Source organism: Pollicipes pollicipes, unplaced genomic scaffold, assembly GCF_011947565.3.
Source record: "Pollicipes pollicipes isolate AB1234 unplaced genomic scaffold, Ppol_2.1 Scaffold_2555;HRSCAF=2994_pilon_pilon_pilon, whole genome shotgun sequence".
In the NCBI taxonomy this organism is placed as follows: domain Eukaryota; kingdom Metazoa; phylum Arthropoda; class Thecostraca; order Pollicipedomorpha; family Pollicipedidae; genus Pollicipes; species Pollicipes pollicipes.
This window is the reverse complement of record NW_023596136.1, coordinates 4,430,805-4,447,197: the sequence shown is the minus strand read 5'-3', so window position 1 is coordinate 4,447,197 and position 16,393 is coordinate 4,430,805. Positions and strand designations below refer to the sequence as shown.

The following is a 16,393-nucleotide window of genomic DNA, read 5'->3' as shown; positions in this document are numbered from 1 at the left end:
CTTTGAGGACGGCTGATACCGAAAGCGTCGAGAGTAGTGAATCTGGCCACGGATCTGCGACTGGGCATGGCTATTCGGTAAACAGCCGCCCAGCTATCCAGGTGATTGATGTCCTGAGTGATTTAGGAAATTTCACTCACGTCATTAGTGTAATGGTATATCATGATAGCCGCTTTGGTAAAGGTGTGGTTGATGGCACACTGCCGGCCTGCATGCAACAGCCCTGTTTGAGCAAGAACAGATGGTGAGTCTTTGTGCTGGTAGTGATGCTGCCTGGTGCATTTGGGTGCAGAGAAGTGTTACTTTGGCGAATTGTTGAACTTACAACAGCAATGTTTTGTGCCTTTTGCTTTTCAAGGTTTCCAGGTTTGGGTCACCTTGATGTAATACACAGATATCTTGGGTCATCAGCATAACTGGGCGGAAGCAGGGCCAAAGCCGTCGTGTCCACTGCTTAGTCACTCGACCCGCAGCTGACCTGCAGCTGACCTGCCCACGCATGTACTGCAGACACCTGTATGGCAGGGAACATCTGGGTGCGAGGCATTGGGCTGGTTGATGACATACTTTAACCCAGCTCAGGTGCGTGCCAGCTGTTCACACTACATTAATGCTTCATTATCATTCAAACATGAGGTGTAAAGTGCATTTGCGAGGAACGATGTATTTGCATTTGCGAAGTGCATTTGCGAAGTGCATTTGCGAAACCCATATGCATATAGATAAGACAGTAGTAACAGCCCAGTTCATCTTAGAAAAATAACAGAGCAATGGAGAGATAGACGCATGCTAAGGCATGCATGGTAAAGGCGCGTTAACGAAATATCAACTCATCTATCTTTTCATTTTCCTCGTTTTTCTTCGAGGAATAAGACATTGTTGTATTAAGCAACGTTTCAATGACTTTGTGGTTCTGCCAAACCAGCCGTGCAAAACTGCCAGCCTGGCACCCGCTCGTGGCACTCTAAACCCGCCGAGCGATGGCAACTGGCAGCTGGAAGCGTTTAGCCCAGCCAGAAACCGTTGTGTGCTCGTGTTTTGGCCCCTTCTCGCGATGTTCTTGTATATTCATTTGTGAGTTTAAGAACTTTACTCACATAAACATATTCAGTTATGGCGCTGTTATTAGTTATTATATTGCAAGTCCTATTTCCGTAATAACTTCTAACCACGTCCAGCTTGTTGTGTCCAGTAGCGCAAAACGTGATCCGTAATTGAAACTTGCATTGTTCTCAACATTGATTGACGGCCAGAACTATTGACCGCCAATTGACGGCCAATTTATTTCGAAATGGAGCTCACGGACGCCAAATGTGAACGGGTCGACGATGATATTTTTCGTGGCCTTAAACGCCGCGAGGCCTATGAGGTGGCAGAATTTGAATGACGCTGGGATGGCGCCATCTTTGGAGGTGTATAGAGGGTTTTAGGCCCGAAGAAGGCCAGGGCTATGAACTGCACCGAGTGACCTTCAAAACTGCCGAACGGTGGAATTGTTTGAAGTCTCATGTAAATGTGGAGCGCTCACTTTAAAAGGAATTGTCCACACTTAGAAACATTGAGACAAGCATCAGATATAACGTCATAAGTTCACTTCTAACTATTGGTGTACTAAGTAAAAATGACTGCTCTAGACAACACAGCTTTTCTGTTAAGTAAATGTGCTCTTCAGTACGTCCTTTTTTACTACGTCATTGTACCTCGCACAACATTGATTGAGAGCCAATTGCCGAGTGCTATATTTGGAAATCGTGCTCGCTAACGTCAGATATGAACTACTGAACAATTATATTCGTCATAGCTTCGATCGCCGCATGGCTGATGGAATGGCATTATTGAAATGACGTTACCATGGCTTTATGAATGCCTGGGTGACCTTAAAATAGTCCCCTCGATGTAGTCTGCACATCTCCGCGGTCAAGTAGCCAGTAAACTGGAGAGGTTTAGACCTTAAGAAGTGCAAAGCTGATCCGACCTGATCTTAAGAACTGCACCGAATGATATTCAACAGGACTGTTTCAGCTCAAAATCCCGCGCAGATATGGAGCACTCCCTTTAAACATAATCATTCCTTAAAACTTAGGCTCTCTACGCGCAGAAAATGATGGCGACCGTTCGCCAAACTCTGAGCGCTCGAATTTGGGGCGAGCATGCGCTGAAATTATTACCGCGAAGTTAGGGATACGCCAGACATGCTCATAATGAAACATGCGAATATTGGTACTAGTCAAAAACCTTCCGTTTTTTAGATCATTTGTGCTGTGTCATCGCTTATACGAATGTGGCCATGCTCTTCTTGACAATAAGCAGGAAACAGCGGAGTGGCGGTGTTCACATGATTTTATTGCGCCATGCATGCCTGGGTGACCTTGACAGTCTCAACGAGGTAATCCGCAGAAGCTTGCCGGTGTCAAGCTCAGAAACAAAACGATGTTTATTCTTCAAATGAGATTTACAAACGGCATTCGGTTATCTTCAAAACGTACACCTCAGATCAAGATCTGATACAGATGTAGGGTACTCCCTTTAAGCTTGATGAGGAAGCTACCTGCTCTGTTAGGGAATCCCTGCTATGTTGTGTATAGGACGATGAAATGAGTACCAGTGGTGCAGACATAATACAATGCAAGCAAAACTTTGGTTAACTCTGCAGGGATAACGTACTGGGTTACAGCCTCCGTGCCTAGAAGTGCTCAACAACCGTGACAACAACCGTGACATCCACAAGCGCATGCGTGTTTGCGTGACTGGGCGGGGTCGCACCTGGCGACAATATGGCGGTGCAGTTCAGTGTTTATGCTGCGCTGGAGACACCCCATCGATTGCAGTCGAGAAGATGTACCTCTGGCTGGTGATCGTCCTGGTAGCTGTCCTGCTGTCGGCCTGGAGGTCGACCAAGCGACCAGCCTGGAGTCCACACGGTGAGTCAACGCACCATCCGCCTAACAGCTTGCGAGGTGGAATACTTGCCATGTTCACTTCTGCGTTTGTGTTCCGCTTGGATGACGCTACGCACAATTAACAGGCGTCTGTAGAATCATTGCGTAGGTCAAAACCAGAAATATTTGCACACGTAAAGGAATGCGCGTATATTCTTGGAAGTTTTGCAAGAAGTCCTCTGCACTTACATTACGTTTTTTACGGCAGTCATTTTTGACGTTCTGGAAACACGGCGACCCAATAACTCAAGTTCCAACTCACTCCGCTCGGCAGAACAATTTCCAACGAATTAGTAATCATACTCATTGGTAAGTATATTTTTCGATTACTCACATGATATACTCTGTAGACTGAACACGTATGCACTTAAAGAAAAGTATATCCTAAGATAACAAGCGAATTTTCTGACATGCAACACCGGCTTGGTACAAAAAACAGGTATCTAACCCAGCTTAAACTGATTTACTTTACCATTTGTTTTGTTTACACAGCTTTGACTGAGGTAATGGAAATCGGCTCCCAGTTAACCGATAACCAAAGCAAAGTTGAAGTAATCAAAATACACACTTATCCCCAAGTCAGGTGAATCATAACGAAAGGGAACATTCCGTCACCGATTATCTCAGTGTTAAAAATATGAACGTTTTCTTCACCGATTTACCAAAGCTTTTCACCGTAATGCCTGCTTTAGTCACCAAATTCAGGAAGCTGATGTCTAGAGCGCACACTCGCACAAGATGTGCTGAGTTATCACCAAATAAGTGAAACAACACGCCAAATGAATATGAATCAATGGCACAAAAACATGGCATAAAATAGAGAACTTGTGTTAGAATTTACGGCGGTTATCCTGCTATCGAAAGCAGCTAAGCCAAAGCAGCTAAGCCTGCTATCCTGCTAAGCCAAAATGGGGCCAACTTCCGAATATTTTGAGACGCTGACGTTGTAATTCACCCTTGAGTTACGCTACTAGAGCTAAGCACGGCTTAAGAAGGCAGGGCTGTGAACTGTACCGAATGATCTTCAAGATGTCATCTTCAGTTCAAAACTCCATACAAATGTGGAACTCTCCCCTTACTCCAATTTAGAGTGCATGCACCAACTAGCATACATGCGGGAATGGCTTCTGCAATAGCGGGAATGCTTCCATGTGCACACGCACGGAAATGACACGTGCAAAATTCCACTCCTTTACTGACTTACTTGTGCACGGTCACATGGACCAGAATACCACATTTGGGACAAGAAAAGTATACAATCACGACTGGTGTCAGTCAGAAGCGAACACGGCGCTGCTGGCCCGCAAGAATCTGACGATCCTCTAGCAAGGTAATACGCCGAGTAATGTTCTAGTATTGTCGTGCTATCATACTATCAAAAATTTCCCAGTGGATGGCAGTGGAAGCTGGAATGACATTTTTGACATGTTTCCATGTCTGTGAAAGACTCGGTTAAAAACGCTCTTTTGCGTTAGGCGTGACACCCTCTCGTCTATAGTTGCCAGCATTGGGGAAAAATTGCTAAACTGTCAGCAGAATCAGAATGCTTGGCAGCATAATATCTTATTCGACGATCGGCAATAGCGTTGCATCAAACCGCCGATTTGTGAAACATCCGGGAATATTACCGAAAATACGGAGGGTTCGTGAGCCGGTAGGCAATTCCATCACACAATATTGATATTAGATGAAGTGCGCGGTTCCGTGCTTTTTGCTGTTGTATTGGAACCAGAGCCTGCGTCACCATTTGGGAGAGAAGGTGTCCACCCACCTGTCATCTGCCCAGAAACAAATGATCTGGTTGCCCTGCTGAAATAGCCATCTTGAAAATCATTCGGTGCTGTTCGGAGCCCTGACCTAAACCTCTCTAGCTTCTGAGATACATGCCCGCGCCGATAGGAGGCCCAGGATAATAGAGATAGAATATTCCATTGAAACCAAAAGAAAGGGCCTCAATATGAGTGAGCTTTGGGGCCACGCCCTCCCCCCCCCCGTAATGTTAGTGCGCCCCACACCCCAATATTTTGCTGGGCCACGCTATATTGAGAAGGCATGAGGTAACATGAGGCTAGCCCGCCATAATGGAGAATCTGACCCTTATACTCGCCCTTTGAAATGGAGGTGACTAAGAATTCTGTATTGTAACTTTGGCGCATAGAAATACATAAAATTGGAAGGCTACGTTGACTGTGTCCCTAAGGTATAGCTGATTACCCCATATCCCCATATTATTATCCCCATAGCTGCATAGATTATCCCCATAGCTGATTACCAATCCTTTTGGCTCCTACTGTTCTAACACTGTGCTGCCGAAAAGGAGGTACAAACATGACACCTCAGACAGCTCTGAATGGAGCAGAAATTCAAGCTCGTTTTTGCAATCGGCCTCGCGCTGTGAAGGTCGCTGGTTGAGCTACACGCTGATGTTGATGTTCCTGTTGATTTTGACGTTTCTTTTTTCTGAATGTTGGTAATAACGTTCCCGTTGCTATTGTTTCTATCGGCGCTGCTTCTCCAATCGATGTTGTTGTGCAGCATCTCGATGAAGGCGATGTGTTAGTTATTCAGCGTAACTGTTTGCTTCGCACAGGTTGTTTGACACGGGCGGTCATTTGCAGCAGCATAAATGACATTCTCATGGCACGTCGGAACTCTGAACGGATGATAGCTTTTTTGTCGACACAGAATGCAAGCAAGCCGTCTAATAATGCATAATGCAAGCTGCCCAGACGTATGGGTATCTTCTAAGAGAAAACCGATGCTGTTATGAATAGAATTAAGGAATCTGATGACGTCCAACAGCGTATTGTGAGAGTGAGTCCGAGCCCCTATGGAATCGTCCATAAATCAGGCGTAAAAATCAGGTTGTAGGTCCGCGTTATTAGTGGCAGTTGTTCAAATTTGTGCATAGATCTTATTGCAACGATAGGTACCACCTTGTCGCCTATGATGATGCCGAGTTGCTGTTTGTAGTGGTCTTTGTCAAATCTGATGGCCTTATTTTCGAGACAGCGGGTAAGAAGTCATGTAATGTCGACAGGTGTAACACCACAAATATCAAGTCGTTCTGGTGCTGCCAAATTAGGTCAGAGGCCGTTGATGCAGCCTCCACCAGCGGGATGCTGCCACACAGGTTGACGATATCGATGCTAAAGACTATGGCGTTCCGTGGAAGTTGGTAGCGTTACAAATTCGCATCCTTGATGGGCATACATGTTGTTGGAAAAGCCAACCAAACAGCAATGATTTTCAAAGTATTGAGGTTTGCCATGCTATACGAACATTGAGATTATACTCATATGTTACTTTTATATCAAACGGCCATGTAAAAAACCGTGTTCAGAGCAGACGGCTGCTTCAAACGACTTTATGTCGCCCTCATAGAGAACCCAAACAGCAACATCGACTGGAGAAGCAGCGCCAAGAATAACAACAGCAGCGGGAAGATCATCATCAAAATCAACAACAACATCCACGTCAACATCGACATCAGCACTGACGAGATCACAATCATCAAATCCACCAGCAGATACAACGATTCAAACAGAAGTTAAAACTCATGGAAAAAGCACTGTTGACGCTGACTGGTAAATTCTACCCGTTTTAGATCTGTACTTTTCGAATCTGTAAGCAAGGCCCATGACCAAAAGTTTTTTTTTCAAAATAGGCTTTACTTAACGACGATCACGTATGTAGTTATTGTAAGCATGTCATTGAAATTCAAACGACTGAGTGGAGTTATTAACATAGCAATGCATTTGCGATGTCTACCTCTTCAGCCAACAGTTTCTCTCATTTACAGGACCTCCACTGATGCCATGGGTGGGAAATCTCTTCTCCATGGGCTTGAAGCACGCCTACCACTACCGCACCTATGCTGATTGGGCCATGGCGTATGGTGCTATCTATCATGTCAAGATTGGCGTCATGCACCAGGTCGTCATAAGCGACCCCGAGGTGATCCGAGAAGCCTTCAGCCGACCTGAGCTCAACGGTCGACCAGACATTGAATTGCTCCAGTTCGTAGTGAGAGGAACGGGGCTTGCTTCTTCACAGGGTGAGCTATGGCAAGAGTCTAGACGTCTCACACTTCGTCACCTGCGGAACTTGGGGATGGGCAAGTCCAAGCTGGAAGAGTACATGCATTACCAGATCACCAGCTACATGGATGAGATTCTGGTGCCGAATTGCGGATCTGAGCTTGCCCTTGGCACGTCTCTAAACGTCGCCGTGATAAACATCCTCTGGAAGTTGGTCGCGTCGGAGGAGCTAAGCCTCACGGACTCCAAGGTCCTGGACACCGTCACCAAGCTTTCAGAAATCCTCGAGTTTGCCCAGGGCTTAGTAATTCTTGATGTGGTTCCATGGCTTAGCGACGTGCTGCCAAGCTTTGTCTTTAACAAGAGAAATGTTGAGATCGAATTTGAGAGCATAGTTGAAGATACGTTCATGCCCTCTATCAAGAAACATCGGGACGATCTTGACGTGTCCAGCGAGCCTCGCGACTACATGGAGGCCATGCTTCAGGAGCAGCAGAAACGACCAGACCTGTTGACCGACTGGCACCTCCTCATGTCAGTGATGGACCTTTTCATCGCCGGCAATGAGACGACGGCCACAACGCTGCGCTGGGCCTTCTGCCTGCTGTGTAACCATCCGGAGGTACAGCGGCGTCTGCAGGCCGAGCTGGACGACCAGGTGGGCCGGCAGCGGCTGCCGTCCCTCTCGGACAGGTCACGTCTTCCGTACGTCGAGGCCGTGCTGCTGGAGACGCTGCGACTAGCTGACATCGCGCCCCTGCTGCTGATGCACCAGTCGCTGGCGCCTGTTGACGTCGGGCGACACCGGCTGCCGGCCGGTGTCCAGGTCGTGGCTAACGTGCACAGCGTGCACCACAGCGAGCGGCTGTTCCCAGGGCCGCTGCAGTTCCGACCCGAGCGTTTCCTGGACGCCGACGGCAAGTTCCAGCCGGACAAGAACGTCATGCCGTTCTCAGTGGGCAAGCGACAGTGCATGGGCGAAGGCATGGCGCGAACAGAGCTGTTTCTTTTTCTTACCTGCTTCATGCAGAACTTTACCTTCCGCTGGCCAGAGGGGTTCATGCACGACTTGGGCGTAGATTTGAAATGCACGATCCTTCGCAGTCCCAAGCCGTACAAGCTCATACCAGAACAGCGCTGAAATAGAGACGGTGGAAATGACAGGGAGGGGCTGCTGGCTATTTATGACCAAAATATGTGGCAAGTGTTTCGTTCTGTCACCCAAAATAGACCGACGTCAAATGCCATGGCATGTGCTGACGTTTGTCATGTATGGCGCGTGATAGCCAAAGTGGCCTCTACTTCTGATTAACACCCATAACATATGTGTCCGCGCGTCCAAAGTGTTCTTGGACTCCGAATAGCCAACCGAGAAATTTTACTTCTACGCGAACGGACTGTCACTCCACATACACCTGCACTGTTTACAATCTTCACATGCATGTGCATGCATTTACTCTTAAGCTCTCATTCCTTGAAGTCAGCAGTTTTACACCCAAGGGTGAAAAGTTCCTTTTCTGTCACTGACGATATTTTGAAGATTGCCTAACTTGTCACCTGACGCCTAATCTATTGGAAACCTTTGCAATGTGTTTTGAAATATGATTAACCGCGTACAAATTGTAATTGCTAGCTAACAGCATACTCAGAGTGAATGGTCCCACGCGGGTGCAGTTCCCCATTCAGTTCGGGAATGGTGTCTCTCAAACAAGAGTTTAGTCGTAGCGTAATGTAGCTGTTCGTGGGTGGGGACCACACTAGGTGTAGTGTAGTGTAGAGCCCCCACCCACGTGGGGGCCGCCATACCCCCAACTGGGGCTCCATCCAGCCTCCGAAGCTTTGAAAAAAAGAGGGCCAAATCCAGGGAGAAAAAAGCCGTTAACCGGCTAGTTTTTACAAGTTAGATTAAGTCGTTTTTCTTTGCGGAGCCTAACCTATGCATTTTGCAAAGCTGCTTCCCAAAAGTCAAACATCTACCGATAAACCTGGTTTGCCAATCACCTGAGACTAATATCGCACGCAAATAAGAACAAGATCATGCCTTTGGGTGTACACCTCTAGCACTCCTGCACCAGTTAAATCAGCGTATTTCCACCTCACAGTCGTTGTTCTTCAGTTATCAGCCGCAGAAAGCTCCGTATAAATCCTTAGCATCTGTCGCGTCAACGTCCCCCGTTGGCCTCTGAAGCTGCTGTTCGGTTATCCATAAACGACGAGCCTTCTAGATTAACAAGGTTTGCAACGCTCCTACCATGAAGGCCCCCCATGATAGGTCACGAGAGGAGCCGTACAGCACCCTAAAGAAACCAACGATTAGTCACGCCCTTCAAGCCGGTGAGCTCCTCACGCCACCAGCACAAGCAGCGGCAGCTTACACACCGGTACTCACGGTCTTGCTTAGAGCCCAGTTAACAACCACGGCAGCAGTATTAAAAGCCACCGATGTCATAGGGCACGACGATATAAAACTCTGCTTAGCACGCTGATCGCGTCCGTCGCACGGTGTTGAGACAGAACACTATTTCCACGACTAGAAATAAACGCAATTATTTGGTATCTTATTTTGCTAAGTATATTGAGCGGATCTTGGTTGACAATCTGTAATCTGATCTTGTAATCTGTAATCTGATCTTGGTTGGCGGATCTGTAAAATACACTACCCTGATGGACATTGGGAAAATAGTCATCACTGATGTATGAGCACAACACTGATATAGTTAATTTGTTAGTGTATTTCTGCCACCTGCTAGAAATTATCCGGATGGAAACTACCAAATTTGGAGGCACTTGATTACTTAACCTGCTTGGTTACTTTACCTGCACGACCTATTGTGTTTCTTGGAAAGAACCGAGGCAAAAATCACAAATGCCTACTTTCCGCTCATTGACTGCATCCACCAGTACTGAATAGGACATCATAATGAAGCGCAGACCGTGTGGGGCCCAATAGCTTCTAATAAGATAATAAGCCGGCTTGCTGGGCCGCCATACTCGTCGCCCACTGACCCTGTGAGACTTCCTCACAGTCTGTGAAGGACTGCCGCCTTCTCCCAGATCTGCACGACGGCCAGGAGGGGCCAAAGCCAAAGCGTCGCCTTTAGGAGCGGCAAGCCGAGCTGAACAGGTCCAACAAATAGCTGAGGGGGGGGGGGCGCAACAAGCGGAGGGGGTGCGGGTTAGACAGCGGAAAGGGGAACGGCTTCACCCGACCGCCAGCTCAGCCCGGCCTCTGCCCGTCGAGCTGCACGTGGGCCATGAGCTCGAGCGAAGGTGGCGATGGTAGAGCTCAGTCGGCTGCAGGGCCACTCAGCCCTACGGGACTCCAGAACGTCAGCAATGCGAGACCTATCAACGCGGTGCTGCAGTGTCTGAGCGGACCCCGCGCCCTGCACGACTATATCCTGCGCGACGGGTACTCGAGGAGACATCATCACAACCGTCCCCGCCATGAGGGGCGCACTCATCAAAACGTTCGCCACGCTAATGTGCGACCTGTGGAAGAGTTCAGTGGAGGCCGACCGGGCGCTGACCACTGCCTCGTTGGAGAAACAGTTTCCGCGGTTCGCGGCCCAATTCATGGGCCGCGAACTGCGTGCAACAGCATGCGCCTGAGTTTCTCAAATATATCCTGGGGGCTTGCACGAGGACGTAAGCCGCGTCACCAAGCAACCGAGGCCCGTCACCACCGACGTCGACGACAGGCCCAGGGCCAGCCAGAAGTGGATGGAGGCCTGGAAGCGTTTCGTGTTCCTGAAGAACTCCGAAAGGGACTCTTTTCATCGGACAGCTCAACTTCGCTCTGCTGCAAACGCTGTGTGACCACGAGTCCGTGACGTTCGACATGTTCTGGGACCTGAGCTTGCCAATCCTGCCCAAGAGGCAGCAGACACAATATCAGACCCGCTTCGACTTTTTCATCAAGGAAGATGTGATTGAAGGAGACGAAAAACCAATGTGCGCAAGTTGCAAAAGTGCGAAAAGCACTTTAAGAACTTGTGTACTCAGAAGTTAACACGTATGCTTACGGTGCACTTAAAACGGTCTTCGCCGCAGCAGAAACGACACAGAGACAAGCCCAACACCATTGTGGGCTTCTTCGCGGGTGGACTGGACCTATCGCCTCGCTCTGCCGGACTGGGAGCCTGCAAGTACAGCCTGTGCGGCGTGACCAGCCACTCTGGCGTGACTTACTCGGGCCACTACACAGCCCACTATAACGGCATTTGGGAGATTGGCACGAGTATAACAAGCCCAGAGTTCAGCCCATTATGAGCCACGCCCACAACTGCAAAGCGCTCATACTGTTCTCCGAGCTGACCAGTCGCTGACCGGGTGCTGGCTGGAACACCAGAACTGGAGGGGATTCGAGACGGTCGCTCCGTCTATGGCACCGCCGGTTGACCGTCATGTGGGCCACAGTGGGAGGGGCAGTAGTTCTTGTGAATGATCGGCGACGTATTCAAGTCATTCGTGGAAGTGTGCTAATGTAAGCCTCGTAATGCAAAGCTATGCAAGCGTATTAAGTGCAAAACTAGCTAGGCCTAATAAAGTGCCAAACTATCCAAGCATAATTAAGCGAAGCCATCTAAACGTAATTGAGGGTAAAGTATTTAAGCGCATCGCTAAGGTAAGCGAATGTAATGTGAGCCTAATGGCATGCAACTCGTTATTTTTCACATCAATAAATGAACGCAAAGCGTCTCTGGATTGCGAGTCGGGCTGGAACATGAATGAGATCACTCGGTGCTTTCGCCATAAAATATACCTGCTTTCAAAATATACCTGCTTTCAAGGACAGACCGAGCCGATCAAAACTGTGTGTTCATGCAATCTCAGCTATATGGTGCCTTTCCACGGTGGCGGCAGCGGAGAATAATCGAGCAGTGTTGATATAGGCGCTCCAGGCGGTCTGCGGCAATAGATGAGCAAAGCTTCGCGGCAATGGGCTCGGTCGGTGAGGATTATCAGTGACGTCATGGCCGTGCGTTCCGCGGCTGGTAGCTCGACCAACAGAAAATGTCAAAGTCCGGAAGCGCCGCAACACATGGTCATGCACGTTGGATGAACGTTGAATGTCAACGCGTTTTCGTGCAAAAACTACAAGGCACTAGGACTCTTTGTTTAACGCAACTCGACACTTGCTTGAAGATAGTATGGGTCTTTAACATCTCATGGATAAGAAGCGACACTATACTCATTGTTTTGCTGCTCATATACTCATTGCTCATATACTCATTGCTCATATACTCATTGTCGATACTACCTCGCATGCAAAAGAAAAATGACTCAACATAACGATGCTCGGCAGCGCCGTGCAGCGTTTACTTTCAACGCTATGAGACTGCTCCCGAGAGTGATACGTAGGCAACCAAGACATTGGAAAGCACTCACCCCTAATGTTTGATGACAGCGGTGATATAGTTCATTTGTAGTGTGTTTCTAATACACTTGTACGCTTATGCTCGTCCACAAATGTTGACCGGGAATGATGAGTTATCAATGGCGTGAAATGCCTGTGCTGTCCTGCATTCTGCCAGCAGAGCCGGTGGAGTTTTGTTAAGTCCCCGGAGCACCAGAACTGTAACATTGCCAGATTTAGTCGCATTCTGGACTATCGAGATGCTTATCTACAAATTTGTTTCCACAGGTTATAACCCTAGGCCATTTATTATATACTTAGCAAATGTCGTTTGAGTTGCATTATTGCTGCAATCACTGAATATGGGATCGCCATGCCGGTATCAATTTGAGTTCTAGTATGTTAAGGCATAACTATGCCGCTTAACCAGTTGTTATAGGGCCTTGACACGACCGCGTCCTTTTTGCACGCCAGTTCCGACCTGTAACGTCTGCCACGTGACTGCCCCAGTACAGCCGCAAACGAGACTGTCGGTTTCATGCAAGCTCGAGCTTTCTCATGTAGGACTGGTTTTCAGATGTCACGTGCGGAGTCGGCTTAATCTCAGTCGGTTTGTTTCATATCCATTATTCACATGTGGTCTCTTTCCAGTGGCGTTTATTCAGGGTCGGGCTTCCAGAGGCCGTGAAAGGTTCACCTTGAAACCATGTTGCTTGACTGTATACCAAATCGGAAGGAATGATGTCACGCGCTCAGCGACGCCTCTGCCCCACAAGGACGGAATTTCTTTCACTGGCGGATGCAGGCAGAACTAGTTTGTGGGCCTTATAAGCAATGAACATTAGGAACTGCCGGCATCATGAACTTTCATTGTGCGTTCCCTTCTCATGACATTCCTTCACTAAAACATCACACTCCTACTTTTGTCACCATCAAGGTTGCATCTCCAACCCTAAATACATCAATTGAACACGTTTGGAATAATAGAAAAATGGATGCAGACAAGCCTCCACAGCTTCTGGTAAATACGGACTGAGACAAGGTACTTAATCATGCCATGGACGAAACCGTGGGTCAATGCTGCACTGACATAAAGGTGATGAAGAGAGGCAGACTTTTCAGGCCTGCTCAGACCTATTCGACTGACGACCATCAGGACAGCTGAAAACAGTAAAAAGAGCTGACCATACACAGGAACAATCAGCTTAAGAACAACCACGTGCAACATCAAGTAGACAGCCTGTTGCATGCAAAGCAAATCCCACACGGGTGCCATCGCATTAGTAAACAAATCGTAGGACGGACACGAACTGAGGCAGTGCCAGCCACCGCTAGTAGGACCTGATGCAATGCCATTGACAGCAGAGTTATACAAAGCTAACCTACTAGGTGACTTTTTGCCGAACAATCACGACTCGTAGCTGACGGCCTACTTGTCTCCGAGACCGTGCTTGCGGATCCACCACCCACGTTTGATGGCATAACCATCACAGAGGACAAAGTGCTGAGCGAACTCAACTCTCTCGATCCAAACAAATCACGCGGGGCTGAAAGCCTCCCAGCAAAAACATTAAACCTGACGGCCAGGATGATAAAGAGTACACTCACTGACTGTTTAATGTGTCACCAAGCCAAGTTTTCCTTTCACCTGCAAAAATTTCATTTTAATGAAGTGTTAAGTCACTAAACTGTTTAAGATGTCACTAAGTTAGGATATTTTCCTTTCATCGGAAAAGGGAAAGGCTTACCCCAGCAAATAAAGGCAAAGGGTCAAGCTAGTATCCTGTCAGTTACAGGCCGACCAATTTACTTCTATGTCTGCCGAAAAATCTTGAAATAATCCCTTTTCAAACTGTATGTCAGCATCTGATAGGACATGTGCTGCTCTCTGAGAAACAAAGTGGATACCATCTGGAACTTAGCACACGAGTTCAGTTCGTACATTTTATTAAAAATATTTAGGCAGCTTTGGACTGAGGTAATGACTTGTGAGCCATGTACTCGGACATTAGTAAATATTTGACAAGATGCGGCGTTTTACTCGAGGGCCTTCTACTCAAGTGCAAGAACTATTGTTGCTTGTCAGGTACCCTCTTAAATCGGCTAGAACCACAAAATGCGTGCGTGCATGCGTGCGTGCGTGCGAGCGTGCGTTCGTGTGTTCTAAGATTCAATCTAAGCATTTTGAATGGATAACAATCTGGGATCAGAGCTATGCGTGCGTGTGTTTTAAGATTTCATACAAATATTTTGAATGGATGACAATCCGGGATCAGAGTTTATACTAAGCAGATCTTGCGTAAGCCGCTTTGTGAGCTTATACTAAGAAGAGCTTGTATGAGCCCTGACCTGTACCATTCGATCGTGCAATTCCAGGTCGACATCAATGTCAACAAAAAGGATCATGCTAAAATGATGCGTTTATCTCATTTGACTAACATAATAAGGTTTTTATTTACTATAATGCAACATTTCACACATGTTCATGTGCGTACCAATCACTACAGCCCAAGACCAACATCCCACCATCCGCACTACCGGGATAACAATATATGTCCAAAGGCCCTGTGGTTCAGGATATATCAATAGCGTGCTCACCCATGAGATCATGCTGTTCCTCTGTGTATTGAGTACCGCAATTTCCCCGACGACGTTTTCAAATCGCCGCCCCATACAACCATCTACCTCCTCCCCACCCTCTACCACACCGGCCAACCGACCCCTCTGTCCCGCTGAAGCAATTCACAAGTCTGCTGGAATTCCCACACAGTGCAGTCTTTCTATTCGCGTCGAGCAAAACACACTCGCAAACTTCTCCCACACCCACCCACCCCCAAAACAACATTTCTGTGGCTTGTATGGATTACATTGCTGTGGGTCAGTGCGTATGAAACACCGCCGAGTTCAGTACTAATCCTTACTAATAACCTTCCCCCTCTAAGTACGAATTTGGTATTACATTTTTCCCAGGGCGTGTTGGCGCATCGTTCAGGCAACCAGCGTCGCCTGTTGGGACAGTATTACTATGCACTGCCCGGTAAGGGTTAGGGTGTGTCATCAGTAACAAAGCCAAGTGAGACAAAGGAATGCTTTGGCACAGGAGTCCAAAAGTACGCGGCATAGGAAAAGCTCTTCGCAAAAACTTAAATTCGTCAGCCGTGAATTGATCGAAACATCACCGTAAGCCGACACCCGACGTTGCAGTCACCCAATGCTGGGCGACATCTGCCGCTGCAAGTAGCACCAAGCCGTGGGCGGCAAACGACACAAAATACCTTGGCGTATAGAAACGATGCTACCGAGCCCTTCTTAAGCCGTCGTACGGGAATGTCCCGATCTAAGGTCTAATAGGCGGATCAGACATTGCCCGATTGATTGCCATTTGGCGGAAACTTTATGTGTTGTTGAGTATGAACTCGTACGAGTGTTCTAGTTGACATTGCTTTAGACTTTCGCTTCTCTAAAACGACTCACGTGATGCAAACAAAACTATGTATACGATACGGCTCAGAATATATTGTCTGGGGTACAGCTTAATACATACAGCAAGTTCTGCAGCCTGTATCACGGACGTAGAGTTCGGGGGTGGGGGCGGTAGGGTGACCCCATGCACATCTTGCTCCTTGCCGAGCCTGTGTAGTCGATGCACCGGCCCAAATAGCAACTGCTCACGGACTGGAATCCCAAAATGCGGGTGGGCAGAGATCGCACGGTAGCAGAAATACCTTCGCAGCTGGGCTCCACATATTTCCGAAGCTCCAGCTCCAGCCGCAGATGTCCTCAGCAGTGCGGCGCTGCGTCGCACTCCTTGTGTGAGCCAAATAGGGCAGGATGGCCAGCGGTGCCTGCACTTTGTTCCGCAGCTCGCAGTCGCTGAGGTCTCGCAGTGGAGGCTGTGCGACTGGTCCGTGCCAGGGAATCAGTTCGGTGTACCTCACCGGTACCGGTGTTCGGTGTGCCTCGAAGTTTATCGCTGAGATGACGAAGACCCTGGGCTGAAGGAGACACTCGGTTTGCTGCTCACGAGCGGCGCGACGATCGGAACCGCCTGTTCG

At 48.0% G+C, this 16,393-nt stretch overlaps 1 protein-coding gene across 1 annotated transcript; it reads left to right on the top strand.

Annotated features, from left to right (window-relative positions):
- Nucleotides 1–2,836: 2,836 nt before the first annotated feature.
- On the top strand, nucleotides 2,837–8,120 carry LOC119107552 (cytochrome P450 2C15-like). The gene is made up of 2 exons (XM_037231039.1): nucleotides 2,837–2,921; nucleotides 6,742–8,120. The coding sequence occupies exons 1-2, from the start codon at nucleotides 2,837–2,839 to the stop codon at nucleotides 8,118–8,120; spliced, it is 1,464 nt and encodes a 487-aa protein (XP_037086934.1).
- Nucleotides 8,121–16,393: the final 8,273 nt, after the last annotated feature.